The 17,103-nt window shown below is 44.7% G+C and overlaps 1 protein-coding gene across 1 annotated transcript; it reads left to right on the top strand.

The window, feature by feature from the left end:
• LOC110432707 (zinc finger BED domain-containing protein RICESLEEPER 3-like) lies at window positions 2,507–5,013 on the top strand. The gene is made up of 3 exons (XM_021453493.1): window positions 2,507–4,485; window positions 4,606–4,835; window positions 4,976–5,013. Exons 1-3 carry the CDS (start codon window positions 2,507–2,509, stop codon window positions 5,011–5,013), a joined length of 2,247 nt encoding a protein of 748 aa, XP_021309168.1.

Genomic DNA, 17,103 nt, shown 5'->3' with positions numbered 1-17,103 from the left:
TAAATAGATATTTAAATCCAATTTTTTAATAAATTTATTTGAAGTTAGAAATATTGTACATATCTTTTATAAATCAAGTTAAAGTTTTTTGCACTATTATTGTTGCGCCACAAGGTACCACATGTGTAATATTTATATCTTTAAATAACAACTTTGAAATGTCGAGTACTCTCTTAGTTTCTATTTAACTGTCGTTTTTTCCATACCACAAATTTGACTCGATTTATAAAAAATATGTATAATATTTATATCTTTAAATAAATTAGTTAAAAAAACCTAGATTTATACTGCATGATGAGGCGGCCAAAAGGATTAGATTTAGAAAAAGAAAACTTTTAGTGTTAAAATCAAAATTAGTTTTAAAAAAGGTTAGAAATAAAAAAAATCTTTTAAGTGACCCTGGACGTACCCCGCCCTGATGAGCGGCGGGGTTGCCTAACCCGCCATGATGGGTGGCGGGGTACACTTTACCACGTACCCCGCCACGTCAGTAGGCCCCTGAGGGCTGCATACCACGTGGCAACTGTACCCCGTCATGGCGGCGGGGTACAGTTCATTTGTCCCACCATTTATGGTGGCGGGGCCAAACAGGCTATTCTTAAAAAAATTTCGAAATCAAGTCAAATTTGAAATATGTTTCAAATTTAGGCTAAAAGCGGGGTACAGTACATTTGCCCCGCCATTTATGGTGGCGGGGCCAAACGGGCTATTCTTAAAAAAAATTTCAAAACCAAGTCAAATTTGAAATATGTTTCAAATTTAGGGCTAAAAATAAAAAAAATCGAAGGCAAGCCAATGCGCTCGCATGCAATGCACGGCAAAAAAAAAGAGTGGACACCAGGTATCAAACCTGTGACCCAATACTCTAGGGTCTCTGCACTAGCCACTAGCCAACCCAACTGATTTTTTTTCGTATAAAGAGCACTCTCAGTCATATTTATTAGAGGCAGACATAAAAAACTAACTTCTAATTAAACACTCTTTAGTTACCACATCATGTCCTAAATGTTAAGAATTATGGGTACGGAGGAAGTATTACTGAACTTTTTTTGGGGGTATATATCTGTCTCGGGCCCTGTGTTTCCATGCATATATAAAAATGACTTGTATGACAGGATGATGGGGGATCTACATTGAATTTGGCAACGTGAAAAAAAAGGAAAAGAAATTTCACTGTGCGTACTGAAAGTGACATTCTTTACCAGCTTTAGACGCTCTAGATGGGAAGTTGAGCAGCGTGGTATTCTCAATTTCTCCTTGACACAATGACTTTGAAGTCCAAAATTTCACACTCTTTTTGGGACTACGGTTTGTGCTTTCCGGTAACTGACAACCTTGCTAATGGGCAGTGATCGAAACAAAAACCACCTTGAAGCATGTTTGGCAACAAAGAGCTAGCTAATTCCCCAACCAATCCAACCCATAAAATGGCTCTCACCACATCCAAACCAAACCAAATTACTTTTTTTAAAACCAAATAAACTAGTGGTCTCAATCTAGTTCCTAGACCAGTTTGTAACGCATGCGCGCGCTAAAAGGACGAGGTGCGGCAGCTTGTGTGAAGAGCGCATCATGCATGGTTCGACTTCTTCGATCGGGAGCACCACCACAAGCCCAAAACGTCGGAGGGTGTATGTCGAGAAGCTTCATGTTGTGGTGAAACACATCATGCGCATGGCCACCCAGCTACGTACGACTATAGATTTCCAGACGGCCCATGGGCCGCTGGCACGGCACGCAGCACGGCCTTTTGGCACGGCCCATGGGCCGCACGGCACGGCAGGCACCGTGCCCGTGCCAGCACGGCACGAGGGCTAGTGCAGTGCATGGGCCGCCGGCCTGGCCCATGACACGGCACGGGCACGGCACGACCAGAGGGCCGGCACGGTGGACGGCACGGCCGGCCAGCCCCCGCCCGGCGCCCCCCATCCCACCCTCGCCATATAAAAACGGAAAGCCTCCACCAACCTAACCCTAATTCATCCCCCCACCCCCGCAGCCGCAGCTCTCGCCTCTCGCTCTCCCAGTCTCCCTGACTCGCTCAGTCGCTCGCTCAGTCAGATCTCATCCAATCCGCCGCCGACCCGCCGCCATTGGCCTTGAGCTCGCCGGCCGGTCGGCCCTGCCCCTGCTCTGGTGACCTCGACACCTCGCCGGCCACTCGTTCTCCCTCTCCTACCTCCTTTCCCTCCTCCTCCAGTCCTCCTCCTCCGGTGTACCATGTCCATGTGAGTCGTTGACTTGTCATTTCTTCCGCCGCCACCACTCGCCGTCGGTCTAACGGTGCTTCTCGTTCTCGTCATTCTCTGCTTGGATGCTGGCTCCTTGGCTTCTTCTCCGGCACTGGGCTCCGGTGGCGTAGGTGAGTCAAAAGTCAAAACCCTAACCCTCTTCTTGATTTCATTTGATCTAATGATCTTCTTCTTCTTGACCTCATGTTCTATTGTTCTTGTTCTTCGCTTGCAGGTTGGTGCCTGACGCTTTGTCCTCCTCCTCTGGAGGCGCGATGGCAAGGCCATCCGGCTTGAAGCGCCCCTGCCCACCGTCGAGGGACGGTGCTGGAGCTGCGGCCAGGGGCCGGAACCGGCCTTCCCACCCTCCTGTGGTTGCGGTGACTGTGCCAGTGGCTGCGGATGAGTACAACCACCGTGCCGATGGCGAGCACCCCGAGGAGGCCATGGAGGAGTTGGAGATCGAGAACGACGTTGACACCACTGAAGACGGCATCAATTTGGGTGACGGCCAGCACCCGATTGATGTTGACGCCGGCAATGGTGCTGGTGGGGTGGAGGTGGACGGCTCCGAGAACACTAATGCTGCCTCATCTGGATCTGGTAATGGTAAGCTCACTGCTGCTTGTTGGGATGATTTTGTCCCGATCCTTGATGAGAATGATGTTAGAACTCATGCCATCTGTAAGCGGTGTGGTAAGAGGTTTGCTGCTAGAGCTTCAATTGGCACTGGTTCCTTGAATAGGCACATGGCAGCATGTAGGAAGAAGCAAGATAATGATCGTAGGGTTCAGTCCAGGCTTTCTATGAGTGCTAATGGGTTGCATAACTGGGTTTATGATGCTGCTCGTGCTCGGAATGAACTGTGTCGGTTGATTGCTAGGCTGGATCTTCCATTAGGCGTTGGTGACACACAAGCCTGGGAAGATTACATTAAGAATGCTCATAATCCTGCTTTTGAGAGGGTTTCTAGGCAGACCACTACTAGGGACATGCATAAGTTGTTTGCTGAAGAGCGTGCTTTGCTTATGCATTCTTTGCTGCCTGCTTGTTCATCTGTTTCTTTAACATCTGATATCTGGTCTGGTAATGCTAAGGAAGATTATATCTTTGTTGTTGCTCATTATGTTGGTCCTGATTGGGAGTTGCAAAAAAAGGTTATTGGGTTTAGGCTGATTGAGTCATCACATACTGGGGAAAACATTGCTGAGAAAATTGCTAGTGTGGTTGAGGAGTTTGGTTTGATTGATAAGGTCTTTGCTGTGAGTCTTGATAATGCTTCTGCTAATTCTAAGGCTTTTGATATCTTGCAACCTATGTTGTCTGGTTACCTGGGCTCTTATCCTGCACCTACTAAGGATGATCCTCACAAAGTCAAGTATTTGCTTGTGCATCAGCGCTGTGCATGCCATATTATTAATCTGATTGTTAAGTCAGGCTTAAAGAGGTTCAGTCCTTATCTTGATGCTTTTAGGATAGCAATCAACTATTTGAATTCCTCTAATCAAAGGATTGCATTGTTTAAGAACTATTGCATTGCTAAGGGTGTTAGACCTAGAAAGTTTGGATTGGATATGGATGTTAGATGGAATTCAACCTATTTGATGCTTAAACATTTGCTGCCATATAAAGATGTGTTTTCTGTGTGGATTGAGTCAAACTATGGTGAGCAACTGCTGACTCCCCAGCACTGGTATGCTGCTGACCAGATTATGAAATTCCTGGAGATGTTTTATGATGCAACTGTTTCTTTGTCTGGTGTTTACTATCCCACTGCTCCACTTATGATGCATCATATCCTTGACTTTGCTGAGCATTTGCATAAAGCTGAAAGTGATCCTGGATTCAGAAGTATTGCAGCTCCTATGAAACTTAAGTTCCTTAAGTATTGGAGGGACATTCCATTACTATATTCTTATGCATTCATTCTGGATCCTAGAGCTAAGATGAAAGGCTTTTTTAATGTGCTTGAGTTACTTGCTAAACAGACTAGTACCTATTATGGTGTTTACTATGGTGATGTGAAAGATAAGATGACCAGATTGTTTAGCAAGTATGAGGAGAGATATGGTGCAGCTCGGTCTCAAAGGCCTCCTATGCCTAGTGCTCCTTCAGGTAAAAGGAAGCAGGTATGGGGAAAGATCTATGGTTGTCCTGGTGCTTCCTCTGGCTGTTCCCCCAGTTCATCTTCTACATCTGGTGTCAATGAGCTGACAGCTTACTTGGACAGTGACACTGTCACTGATTGGGGAGAGTCTTTTGACATACTACTGTGGTGGCGTGACCACAAGCTAACCTATCCCATCTTATCCATAATGGCTCGCGATATCTTGTCTGTTCCTGTATCTACTGTGTCTTCGAAGTCGTGTTTCAGCTGTACAGCAAGGATACTCGAAGACCGGCGGCGGCGCTTGTTGCCTGAGCATGTGGAAATGCTCACCTGCATCAAGGATTGGGATCAAGCAGCAAGAAAAGAACAGCATGCACCTGAGGACGTCGACCTAGAGGAGTTGTTCGAGAGCATGCACCTGGATGAAGGTGAATGCAGCGGCAGCGGAAGCAGCACTGGCAGTGGCAGCGGCAGCGGCGGTACTGCTGGTGCTGGTGCTGGATAGAAGAAGTCTCCAGAAGGAGAGGACGAGAGGTAGTCATCACTGTCTCACTCAACCTATACATCATGTCATGAATCAAGTATTCAAGTCCCATAACTGTTCACTGAAACTGAAACTTGTTCCATTTTGCAGGTACTTTTAGACTTTTGGTTGTGGTTGTCAAGAAGTGAGTCACCATGAAGCATGAACCAGAACCTTGCAAATTGCCACTTGCCACTATAGGGCTTTTGTAATAGGATAGAAGGACATTTGCATTACAGCGGCTTCCTCACTTCCTGTTGTGAAGTGTGAACTCACTCATTTGCCACTGACGTTGCCAACTTGCCATGTTGGCACTTGGCAGTATATTGTAATAGGATAGAACTGTCTAAACTAAGAACTATGACTAAGACTGAGCTGGCTGTACTCTTTTTCCCTTTCTAGGGTTTCTCACAAGGGTGAGTTTTACCTAGAAAGGTTTTTAATGAGGCAGCATTGCACAACAGCTCCTTTTGAAGTTTGATAATCTGTTATCTTGTTATCTGTTGTTCAATCACTTGTTCTTTAGTTCTTTACTTTCTAAGTTTCTATATATTTTTGTGATGTTGAAACTTAAAACTGGTAATTTAGAGTATACTCTGGACTGACGGGCCGTGGGCCAGCACGGCACGGTGAAAATGGCCGTGGCCCATGGGCGGCACGGCACGGAAATTCGGCCCATGTGCCGTGCTGTGGGCCGATGACCTGGCTCATGACACGGGCAGGCACGGCACGGCCGACACGCTGTAGTGCTGTGTCGGCACGGCACGGCGTGCCTGCGTGTCGTGCCGGCACGGCACGATGGCCATGTATACATACGACAGTCGCGCGCTGCCCACGGCACCGCCTCCGCCTCCGCCACCTATCTCAAGTCTGAAGTTTCAACTCATGGGCCAATAGGCCAATATAGCCCAATAGTCAGTCCGGCCCGGAAGACCTGCGCTTGCGTTACAGGACATGTATACGTATACGTGTTGAATTCCAAATTAATCAAACTTTCACCTGCCCGGAGTTGGCATATATATATACTAGCCACCTCCATTTACGATAATTTTATATATTAATCTACGATAATATGTATACATATTTACGATAGTTGGGTTACTATAACATATGGGGATATTTACCATAATGTTATAGTAAAGCACTTAGTAAGGAGTTACTATAATCTTATAAATTAATATAGTAATTATCGTAACTCAAAGTGGCTACAAAATAAGTTATTTTGTAGCCAGCTATAGAGTAATAGTTATATATATATAAATTTACCATATATATAGGACGCGTTTCTTTTACACGCGCGTGTAGTTACTCTCATCTATGTATCTCTAGATTTAAGGTGTATATGACCGGACGAAATGTATATAGACAAAGTATATGATCATACTAGACCATCTAGAGTGATATGTATGTTAAGTATGCATACATACATAGAGTATATGGTTATACTTATTGTATATAATATAGTAGTGGCATTTTAGTAATATATTTAAAATATAACTTTTTTTGAAAAATTTTCGCGTGGTAAGATCCTGAGTATCTTAATATGAGTATATAAACATACTCAAACTGATAAATAAGTATGAATACATACACAATGTAGTTTATGAAGATGAGAGTAACTACACGTACGTGTACAAAGGAATTTCCATATATATATATATATATATATATATAACTAGCAACAAACCGCTAATAACTACTCCCTCCATGCCAAATTGTAAGTCATTTCAAGAATTTTGGAGAGTCAAACTTTTCAATGTTTGACCAAATTTATATGATAAAATAATTATTATTATGATACAAACTAAATATCATTAGATTCTTCCTTAATTATATTTTCATAGTAAACTCACTTTACGTTACAAATTTTAGTATTTTACTCTATAATTTTGGTCGAACGTAAAAATGCTTTGACTCTCTAAGATTCCTGGAATGACTTACAATTTAAGATTGAGGGAGTAATTTGTTTCTCCACGTCCAAGAACAAGATCTCTGAGACTTTGTTTTGTCGCCGCAGCTAGCAAGAAGCGACGATCGACATGGCCGCCTTACGACACCTGCTACGCCCACTAAAGCAAATCTCCGGCCTCGGTTATGGGACTGCACCTCGTCCCGTGCTATCTCGAGCGCCGCCTCCGCCTGCCGCCCTGAGCTTGCGGCCTCAGGACCTTCAGCAGCGGCACCAACAAGACAGCTCCTTTTTGGATGCGTTGCTATAGGGACGGCAATAAGATGGTGAGGTTGGAATCCGAAAATATTCCTGGCTAAGTATGTGTATTTCTTCTCGATCGTGCGCAGTTCTTTTTTCATTACTAATTTGTGTTCTTGGTTCGTTTATATTAATTTGGATTTTGATTTTGATTTTGATTGATTCATTCCGCCATATAATCTAAAACTAACGTCCTCGTTTTACATGCATGTTTGTAGGTTCATGGGCATGGACGACAAGACCTTCCGTCGTGTAATTTTGGCCATTGACGTGTTCTTCATCGGAATCCCAAACTCGTTGATGCTGTACCTCATCATCAAAGAGTAGTTCGCTGGAAACCACCACTTCAGCCAGTTCCCCACGGAGCGTTTTGTTTGCATATTATCATCATAACGTTTTTTTTAAGTTTCTTTTGTTTATACTATTACTATATAAAAAAAGATATCTCTCAAAACCTCACCAGTCCTCTTATTTAAATTGTTATCCCTTGTTTCTCCGTGCTTATTAGTTAATTGCGTTGTCACGCGCGAAGGCATGCGCAATCGATAATGCACAAAAGCAATCGTTGACAGCACTCTCCTCCTCGATCCCGCACCAGTGTTTACCATGATCTTCTTGCCCCGGCGGAATCTGCCGTCGGCGGCATTCACCTCCAGCCCATCTTCCTCCTCAACGGGGCTTGATTCGGCCAGGTCCTGCCGGCTTCAGGCACGGCCGGACAGCTTGCCTAGGCCGCTGCCGGTCGCGCGCCCTGCAGTCGCCGCTGGCGCACAGGGATTAGCGTCGGCCAGCCAGTGCCTCCAAGGAATCCACTCTTTGAATTCATGGTAAATTTCAAGTGTTGATCCCTTTTCTGATGTTTGTGCAGGAGGACGGGGTTGTGCCGCTTCTGTAATTGTATTATGATCAATGAGTTTCTAGTGAAATAGCTAAGTGCTATCCGAAGAAATAGTAAGTATGCTTATGTCTGAATTTTGTTTACATTAGGATTGGCATGCAGTCTGAATGACATTCAGTCACTCTGTGTCTTTACTACTTCCATGTTGCATCAGCAATTCAGCATCCTTGTAATCGTGTCAAGTAGTTATCCAGCATGCAGTTGCATTAGATGGTTTAGTTTTTGTTAAAAAAACATGTCTGCAATAGCTCAGAATCGTGGGCGACATGGAGATTGCGCGTGTCACGCTATGACCGCGTCTTTAGGCCAACTCCCCGCCATGGTGACCACGCCATGCATATCGCACGGGCGCCCGGAAAAGAAGGCGCACCGTGCGGCTGTTCTTCATGGCGAGGATGTGGACTGGCCATGTGTAAAAACCAAGTAATGCATCAAGTAAACTTTGCGCCATTCGTAGTGGAAAAACTATGTCGCGTTCTCTTGTTTTGAGCTCTCGTCGACGCTAGGGTTCCAGTCGCCGTAGTCACCACCCGCCGGTGTCGCAACGCCGCCGGAGCTCCTCATCGGAGTTCTGGTTCCAACACTCTGGTATTGGAGCTGGTTTATATTCTATAGCGGCTCCGTGAGTCCACCGTCATTGCCACACAAAGAAGGTTCGTGTCGTCCCATGCCGATAACTGGAGAAGATGGAAGATGCACGGATCAACGTCCATGGCGTGTCCGGTGTCAAGGAAAACACCCTGATGTGGCCGATGTTGACACGGGACAACTACTCCAAGTGGGCGATGTTGATGCAGGGCAATTACGAGGCTTTGGAGATCTAGGAGGTGATCAACTTAGGTACCAACCCCAAGTGCTTGCAAGATCGTCAGGCTATGAGCGCTCTGCTAAGATGTGGCAGACGCTCGGTAGGCACAATACGGTGAAGGAGGCATGGGAGGCACGCGTCTTGGTGCCGATTGAGTCAAGGAAGTCAATGCCTAGAGATTGCTTCGTGAATTCGAGAACATCGATGTCGAGGATATGAATAAGGGGGTACCCATATTTATATACTAAAGGAAATAAACCCAGATAAATAACATTACCCCATCTACTCCGACCAGTGAAAAAAGCCCAACATGCAAATCGCACTAGGCCGGCCCAATGGAAAGCCTCGACGACCTAGACAGACGTACGCTTATCATACCCACTACTCGAGATACGGTAGACGCCGCCAAGTGCTCCACTCGACCTACGCCTCGATGACGGAGGATGGCTCGAGCTAACGCCTGGGCCTCGAGACCATGTGCCTCTCAATTACGGGATCTGGGTCGAGTGAATGACACGGCCCTGAGCGCGGAACGCGTATCGACTGTCTACCCTTGGTACGGGGTCCAGAGCATTTAATGCGCCTGACAGGTTCCCACCTAATGTCATGGCGGCCGCAACTGTAATGATGGGTCGTACCCCCATCATTTCTTACTTTTTATCGACTAGCCTGGGAGTTGGGGAAAGGTACAGGGCAGTTCTGCCACGCCTGGTGTAACGTTCCGTCAAATGACCCCTTGAGGCCGTCAAATGACCCCTCGAGGCACTATTGTCAACGCCTCCTTGTACGGGGTGTGCCCTTATCCGCCTGACCCTCGAGACCACCGGATGCTCCTCTGGCAAGGACCTTTTAGGGCCGGTCAGCGCTCCAACAACTCCCGACGCGACAATTGGGGAACTACATGCGCATGCGACTGAGCACAGGACTCCCATAAGATGTTATACATGACCTCACACAAGAAAACGCACGCACCATCATTGCCAAGTACACTGTTACAAGACCCGTCGAGCCATGCTGGTACGGAGGCCTCGGTTGGACCGGTGTCCTCATCCATGCCATAGTCTATGTTGGCCCTAACGCCATGTAACCCTGTGTCTTCTCTTGGCCTATAAAAGGGGGCACTAGGACTTAGAATAGGGCAAGCTCTCCTAGTTGGAAACCACGCTCGCATGCACAACAGCGCCAACACCCTAGCCGCGTACTACTAGTTCTTGAGGGCTCATAACCTCATGTCCTGTCCTCCTTACCATAACCCCACTCGCATTTGCTTGTATTCACCCTTGTATGAGCGCTTCAGTGCAAGATAATACAATCTCTCTCCCTGCTGGACGTAGGGCTTTCTTTGCCCGAACTAGGATAAATCGCTCGTGTTCTTCTTGCATCACCATCCGGAAGAGGGAGCACGCACACAAATTCACTCGTTGGTGCTAGCTCCCCGGGGTAAAACACCGACAGTTGGCGCACCAGATAGGGGTACTACGTGTTACTAATGATCTTCCATCTTACTTCCGGATTTTTTTAAAAAAAAAACAGATATAAAAAGCAGATATAACTGGATTCAGTTTATATATGACAAGGAAAACAAAAACTGACTAGAGAGCGCATAGAGAAGAGATAGATTGCACATTTTAGTGAATTGTTTGGTTGACTTCAGAAAATGTAGATCAGAACAATCAAACAGATAAATTGTTTGCAAAAATTAGAAGTCGTTGTAGCTCCCTGCACTACAACCCGAAGAATTTGAGGTGAGAAAAAAAAAATCAAATCAACAAAGGAAAAAAATGAGGTTTTATCTTTGGATTACTTTAGCTCGATTTGCTACTCTCAGCAGTAAATATATTTATTCTTATTTGTCCATTGAGGAATAGGAACAACATATGAAGCAAATGAAATGTGATAGGTAAATTTTTGTAGACACCTTGGTAGCATTAGCAGTTGTGATGCTGAATATGGTGGAGCCTGTTTTAAAATGAAATTGTAACTCTATTGAAACGATGTGAAGATAGGAGGCACAAAGGTAGCGAAACAACAAAAATTGAAATACCTGAAGTCGTGGGCAGTCACAGTTTGACATAACTTGACATATTCAGTTGTCTAGAACCTGAATTTAGTAAGAAATAGTTGTTAGATGTTTCCTGAGAATATGTCGTTCACAACATAAAAATGGGCCTATAAGCTAAAAAGACAAACTGAAATCATGACTCATATACTGATATAAGGTGTGCACTTTTTGTTTCTTAATGAGAATCAATGTGGGTTAATTTATTCTAATCCCTGAAGGTGTATGTATAGATTCATTTTTTTGGAGAGGAAGAAGAAAGCTAAATAGGCTACGAAACTGAATCTAGCAAACCTCATTATATTAAAGTGCAAGGATGGACTGCAGGCAATGAGGCAAACCAAAAGTAAAGGGACAAAGCAATTATATTATATTAGTACGCAAATAGCAACGAGAGCATGCACCGGGGAAAAAAGGTCTTACCCAACACATGCAAGCACACACTAAATTTACGACTTTGGTCCATAACCCGAACGAGCACCGAGTAGCCCGAATGGAAGGCTGCAGCTTCAGGTGGTTGGGACATGAACATAGCAATGAACGACGTTACGTAGGTTGATCTCCAAGGATCATAGAAAGTCAACCATCTAGGAAGTAACAATAGGTAAATTTAGTGCAAATAGCGTGTGCAGCCCAACCAAGGCACCCAAATAAAAAAAATTGTTGCGGCCTAAAAGATTAAACCAAAATGCGTGAAGCACATGAGGCAGGGAGTTAGCTTAATGCTCCAAGTACTACGATCCTTGCACAAAAATTCAATTGAAGCGTAGGAGGCACACAGGCATGAATATTACCAAGAGATCCAGCCGCAGAGCTGAGCCGCCTTCGTCTTCTCTGGCTACGAAGAGGTGACGTGTTAGGGCTTCCTGGAGCACAGCAAGAGCCGCGGATCAGAGGAAGAAGGCGGCGCCGAGGGACAGGCACGCCGGCAGCCACCGGTGGGGCCCGGTCGCACGGCGCCGTGACGGGCGGCGGCCGTCGCCGATGGGCACGTGCAGTGGTCCGCTAGCAAGGAAGAGGTCACACAGTCACGCCGCTAGAGGTGGTTCACGATGCTAGGTTTCATCGAGGATGCGTGGACCAGTGGGACGAGGCGGCGCCGCGGGTAAGGATCACGGAGGCCACCACTGGCGCCAGTTGGTGCTACTCTGTCGCTGGCGCGGGGGCTAGGAGAGGAGGGCGGCGGCGGCACAGGAAGGGGCGAGGTTGCGAGAGGAGAGGCGTCAGGGTCGGGAGCGAGAGATGCGATGCTTTTTTATTTTTTTCTGTCAAGAATCGGGAAGAATCGGAAGCTCGCATATATATTTGATGGGCTGGCTCCGGAGTAGAAGTCGGATGACACCGACGAAAAGCGGAGGGAAAGCCGATGGAAGCCACTTCTAGCCGAATCCGCTCCGAGCGATCACAACCACACGATAGGAGATCCGACGGCTAAAAAAGTTCCGAACGACGTGGACGCTGCTTCTCTTCTAGGAGTAGGTCGTCCTTGTCAGGGTAGAAATGGGTATGTCTGTTTAGCCCAGCTAATTGGAGAATTTTTTAGGAGCCAATTTAGACATCTTCCTAAACAAATATGCAGCCCAGATAGAAAAGGCCCAGCCCGGCCTGACCTGACTTTCGTCTACACCTAAGCAATGATAAACCACTAAACCCTATCTATTAGGGATTCCACACCACGCCGCCACACTACCCACCCTACCTCTCATTCCTCAACCCAATGGTTTATTAGGGATTCCTCACCACGCCGCCACACTACCCACCCAACCTCTGATTCCTGAACCCAATGGCGGACACAGTTTTGTAACATTGGGTTTACATAATTTTTTAACAAATCTTATGACTATGTATAATAAATAAATATTAACAACAATGTATAAGACATTATTAACAATTTTCGAATTTCTATCCTCTATTTTTAGTGCACTTTAACTGATCTCTTAAATTTCTCCTACTTAACATTGAACTTTGTTCAGCTTTACGTGAAGCAAGAAATGAGGAATAGAAAAAAGGATAAAAAAAGATCCTACATCTAAGAATCTAGAAGAGAGAAATGAGACGTTCTCGTCCATTGAGGGATGAATAGGGTCGATATGAGAGGATTTTCATGTGTTTGCGCTATTAAAATGATAAGAGACCTTAAGTAGGGGCTTGAATGAAGTTGTCCTTATGACTCTATTATTTATGGTCGTTTGTTATAGATGTGAATGAAACACATCAATGGGCACGTCTATTTATACCTGCTCATGGTCACTATAATATTACAAATATATATTTTTAAATATATTTTAATATTTATATATTTCTTCGATATTTTTATCATATAAGAATATCTAGACCTAAAGTATCCTAGTTTTTGCTAAGAAACATGACAACATGCCTTATGTATACTCAATATTTATCTAGAAAGTTCCAAAAATATACATTGATATCTTTTGCACTGGTATTTAATCTTTTATGTTTGCCATCTTGGCCTTCTACCATAGTGAGAAGTTTTGTACTTCCTTCATCTCCTATATCTATATCTCTTATATAGATAAACCCCACTAGCTAATTCTTTTGACATGCAAAGCATCCACATCATCATCGACTAGAGCATCCCACTAACAAATTCTCTTGTCATGCAAAGCGTCCACATCAACATTCACTAAATCATCCCACTAATACATTACCCCGCCATGCAAAGTGTTCACATCATTATCCACTAATAAAACAAACTAACACATATCATTTATCCTGTATCTATGTTATTCACATTAGCAAATCACATCATTTTCTAACATATATTTAGTTGTTCATGCTAAAATACTCAAAATCATCCACAAACATATATTATGATAGTATAATTTTACCAGTAATTTCCACAGCAACACGCGGGGCATTCTATATCCTATAAAGACAAACCCCACTAAAGTAATTCTCTTGCACCTCCTTGCGCCACGTCATCATCCACTTCTCCTGTTGTTGCATGCAATTAAGTGCCTACTCACAAATAATTTTAGTAGTGGATGTAGGTACCTACACATAACTATGCATATTGCTAGCAATTATTCTCTCATGTGACCTCTCTTTCTCTTGAGAAACTGACTACAAAAACTATATAGATGACTCGATAGACTATAGTGAGGCTATATTTATATTCGTTCTTCATACATGCGGCAACGCGTGGGGAATCCTTCTAGTTTTTTATATCAACATCACTCCTTTGGATACACATGATGCTTCTGAAATTTGTTAACAAATACATGAGATGTCACACTTGACATGTGGATCCATCTATCGGCCTATAGTCTTTCTACTTTCTATTTTCTTTCTCCTTAGTCGATTCTTCCTACTCTCAATCCATTCGCAGAGGGTGGCGGCTGCCTCTTCTCCCCTCGCGGCCGAGCTTGTCCTAATGTTCCACAGGGTGCTCGCCTAGGCATGCTTATGCGCTAGTCGGAGGGACACTATCTTGCCTAAGGGGGTGGACGGAGAATAAGCGGGGTGCCCCAGATCCAAGGCCGTGTTGCTTGAGGAAGGGACGACAGGTGGCGGTAGAGGCGATAATCGTGCCTAGAGGAGGCTAGCGGTAGACTCGGCTAGAAAAAAGGCGTGCTATGGGTGCAACTGGAGGCAGCAGGCGGATGATGGGAGGAGGATGGGCAGAGACGATGGGCATGAGGTTGCATAGGCGACAATCGTAGCCTGAAGGAGATAGAGGCAGCGTCGACGGGTGAGAGGCGTGGACAAGAGGAGACACTGCAAGGATGGATGGATAAGGTTAGATGAAGTATTGACCTATGTTAAGGAAGATAAGGTGCAATGTAAGGTGGACTAGGTCTAACATTTCTATTTCTATATAACATTAAGTCCATACTTTCTTATTTTTATTTATTTAATAAGATAATATTATATGTTGATGTATAGGACATTGGAGAATGTCTAGGCAGATCACCTATGGATACCACATAGCATTTTAAGGTTATAATTAGATACATATCATTCAAAATATCACGATTTGGAAAGATATATCATTACTATTCAGGATTTCACACATCTTCAAAATTTCATAATTTTTAATCTAAGGCCCTGTTTAGTTCCTCACCTAAAAAATTTTCATCAATCCCATCGAATCTTTAGACACATGCATGAAACATTAAATGTAGATAAAAAAATAAACTAATTACACAGTTTGTTTGAAAATCACGAGACGAATCTTTTAAGTCTAGTTAGTCTATGATTAGCTTAAAGTGCTATAGTAACCCATATATGCTAATGACAGATTAATTATGTGCTAACTTCGATTGCTTTGCAAAAATTATTGGGTGTACATATGTACACCCAAGTCCTTTACTAGGTTCGCCCCTGTAACAGAGGGCGCTGGAGCATGCTTGCCAAACTCGTTTAGGCCTCGTTCGTTTAGGCCCGGAACGGCCCGGAATGTGGCCTGATCCGCCTGGATTGATATGACCCGGTTCGAAGTCAGGTCAGGCCAAGATTGGTCGTTCTGTTGTGTATGGTCCGGAATAAAAATGGGCTAATTCCGACCTTTCTTCCTCCTCTTTGGCTCGGAACGGAAACGGGCCTTCATAGGTCCGGAACTTATCCTGGGCGACGGGAGCGGCACGAAGGGAAGGCGACGACGCATTTGGGGGACACGACGGCGCGGCGCATCGGGGGACGCGACGGCGCGGCGCAAAGGCGAAGGCAACGGCGACCGCTTCCCATCGAAGGTCCTCTCTCTCCACCACCTTCTCGCCGGTAAGGCATCACCCTTGTCTTCCTCGCCCTCGCCTCTCCGCGATGCTAGGGTTCTCGTCGGTGCCAACCTGATGAGAAGGTGGATCCGTCCTGATGAGGAGGTGGAGCTTCTGGCCTGTGCCCAGCTGGCTGCTCGACGCGTCGGCATTGTCGCTCTCCTCGCAGTCCCCTGCCTAGCCGCGACCATGTCCATTGTGATCGAGTGTAGGACCGTAGGAGTAGGAGGATAGATTCAGTTTGAGCGTGCCCTGGTGCAATGGCAATTCAGATGCTTTGCAAGCTAGCTCTACTCCAATCCAATACGTACATATGGTTCACCATTGCTTAAACAAATAGTCAGCTATTGGTCCATTGAATGCAACCGGTGAAAGTTGCAGTTAGACATTACTAGTACAGAGTAGGAAATACACAGAGAAAAAAGAAAACAACCATTCCCTGAGAATTTTTAGGAGGGGGCATGGGCCCTTTCTTGTGCTTGCTAAGCTTCCTTCCTGATGAGATGGTCATCACAAAGCAGCAGAGAGACCTGGATGCTAGCATATACTATACTTGATTGCATTGCTCATACTGTAGAATACAAGGATTTCTGGTCCTGTATTCAGTTTGGCGCAGTCTGCACAGCAGGGATGCAATGTGGGATGGGCAGAAGAATTATATATCTGCTCATTTTTGGTTCTTTAGAGAATCTATATTTCAGACAGACAACCATTTGCTTCACAAAGTGCGCATTGCAGAGCTTAACCTTTCCCTCCTCAAACTCTTTTTAGATATATATTAGTGCTCCTGTGCATGCTTATGTACACTATCTCAGGGGGCAAGTATGTGTAAATGATGACTGAAGTTGGACCTTGCAAGTAGGCGTAGTCTACTATCCACTCTTGCACCAAGAATATAAGGGCACTCACAATGCAAGACTCTATCACAGAGTCCAAGACAATTAATTATATATTATTTATGATATTTTGCTGATGTGGCAGCATATTTATTGAAGAAAGAGGTAGAAAAAATAAGACTCCAAGTCTTATTTAGACTTTTTTTTTGATGAAACAGGAGGGGTTTAACCCCCTACTGGAATTTTATTGAAAGGAGCAAAACAGTTTACAAATTACAGAGACTTGCAGTCAAGAAACAAAGAAAGAAAGGAAAAAATTAAGTAAATTAAACATAATTCTGTAGCCATAAATCTATATCCGGGTGAAGACTTGCTTTCGCTCGTAGAATAACCAGAGCGAACTCCTTCTTGAACTCTGCTTTACATCTGGACAGGGAATGAGGGACTCCATTGAAAATCAAATCGTTTCTCATCATCCAAATAGACCAACACATTGTGACAATTATTTCCATGAAGAAGGGTAACTGCAGCTTACGCTTGAGGCTCTCAGAAATTTGAGTGAGATCAGAAGAATTAGGTATAAACAAATTGAGGGTATCCCAACACTGTGAGGAGAAACTGCAATGAAAGAGAAGATGATCAATCTCCTCATCTATGCCACAAGCACAAAGAGCACAACTGTAATCTGGCAAT

This window comes from Sorghum bicolor, chromosome 2 (assembly GCF_000003195.3).
Source record: "Sorghum bicolor cultivar BTx623 chromosome 2, Sorghum_bicolor_NCBIv3, whole genome shotgun sequence".
Classification (NCBI taxonomy): domain Eukaryota; kingdom Viridiplantae; phylum Streptophyta; class Magnoliopsida; order Poales; family Poaceae; genus Sorghum; species Sorghum bicolor.
Note: the sequence above shows the minus strand (reverse complement) of the source record. Positions and strands in the feature narration are given on the sequence as shown.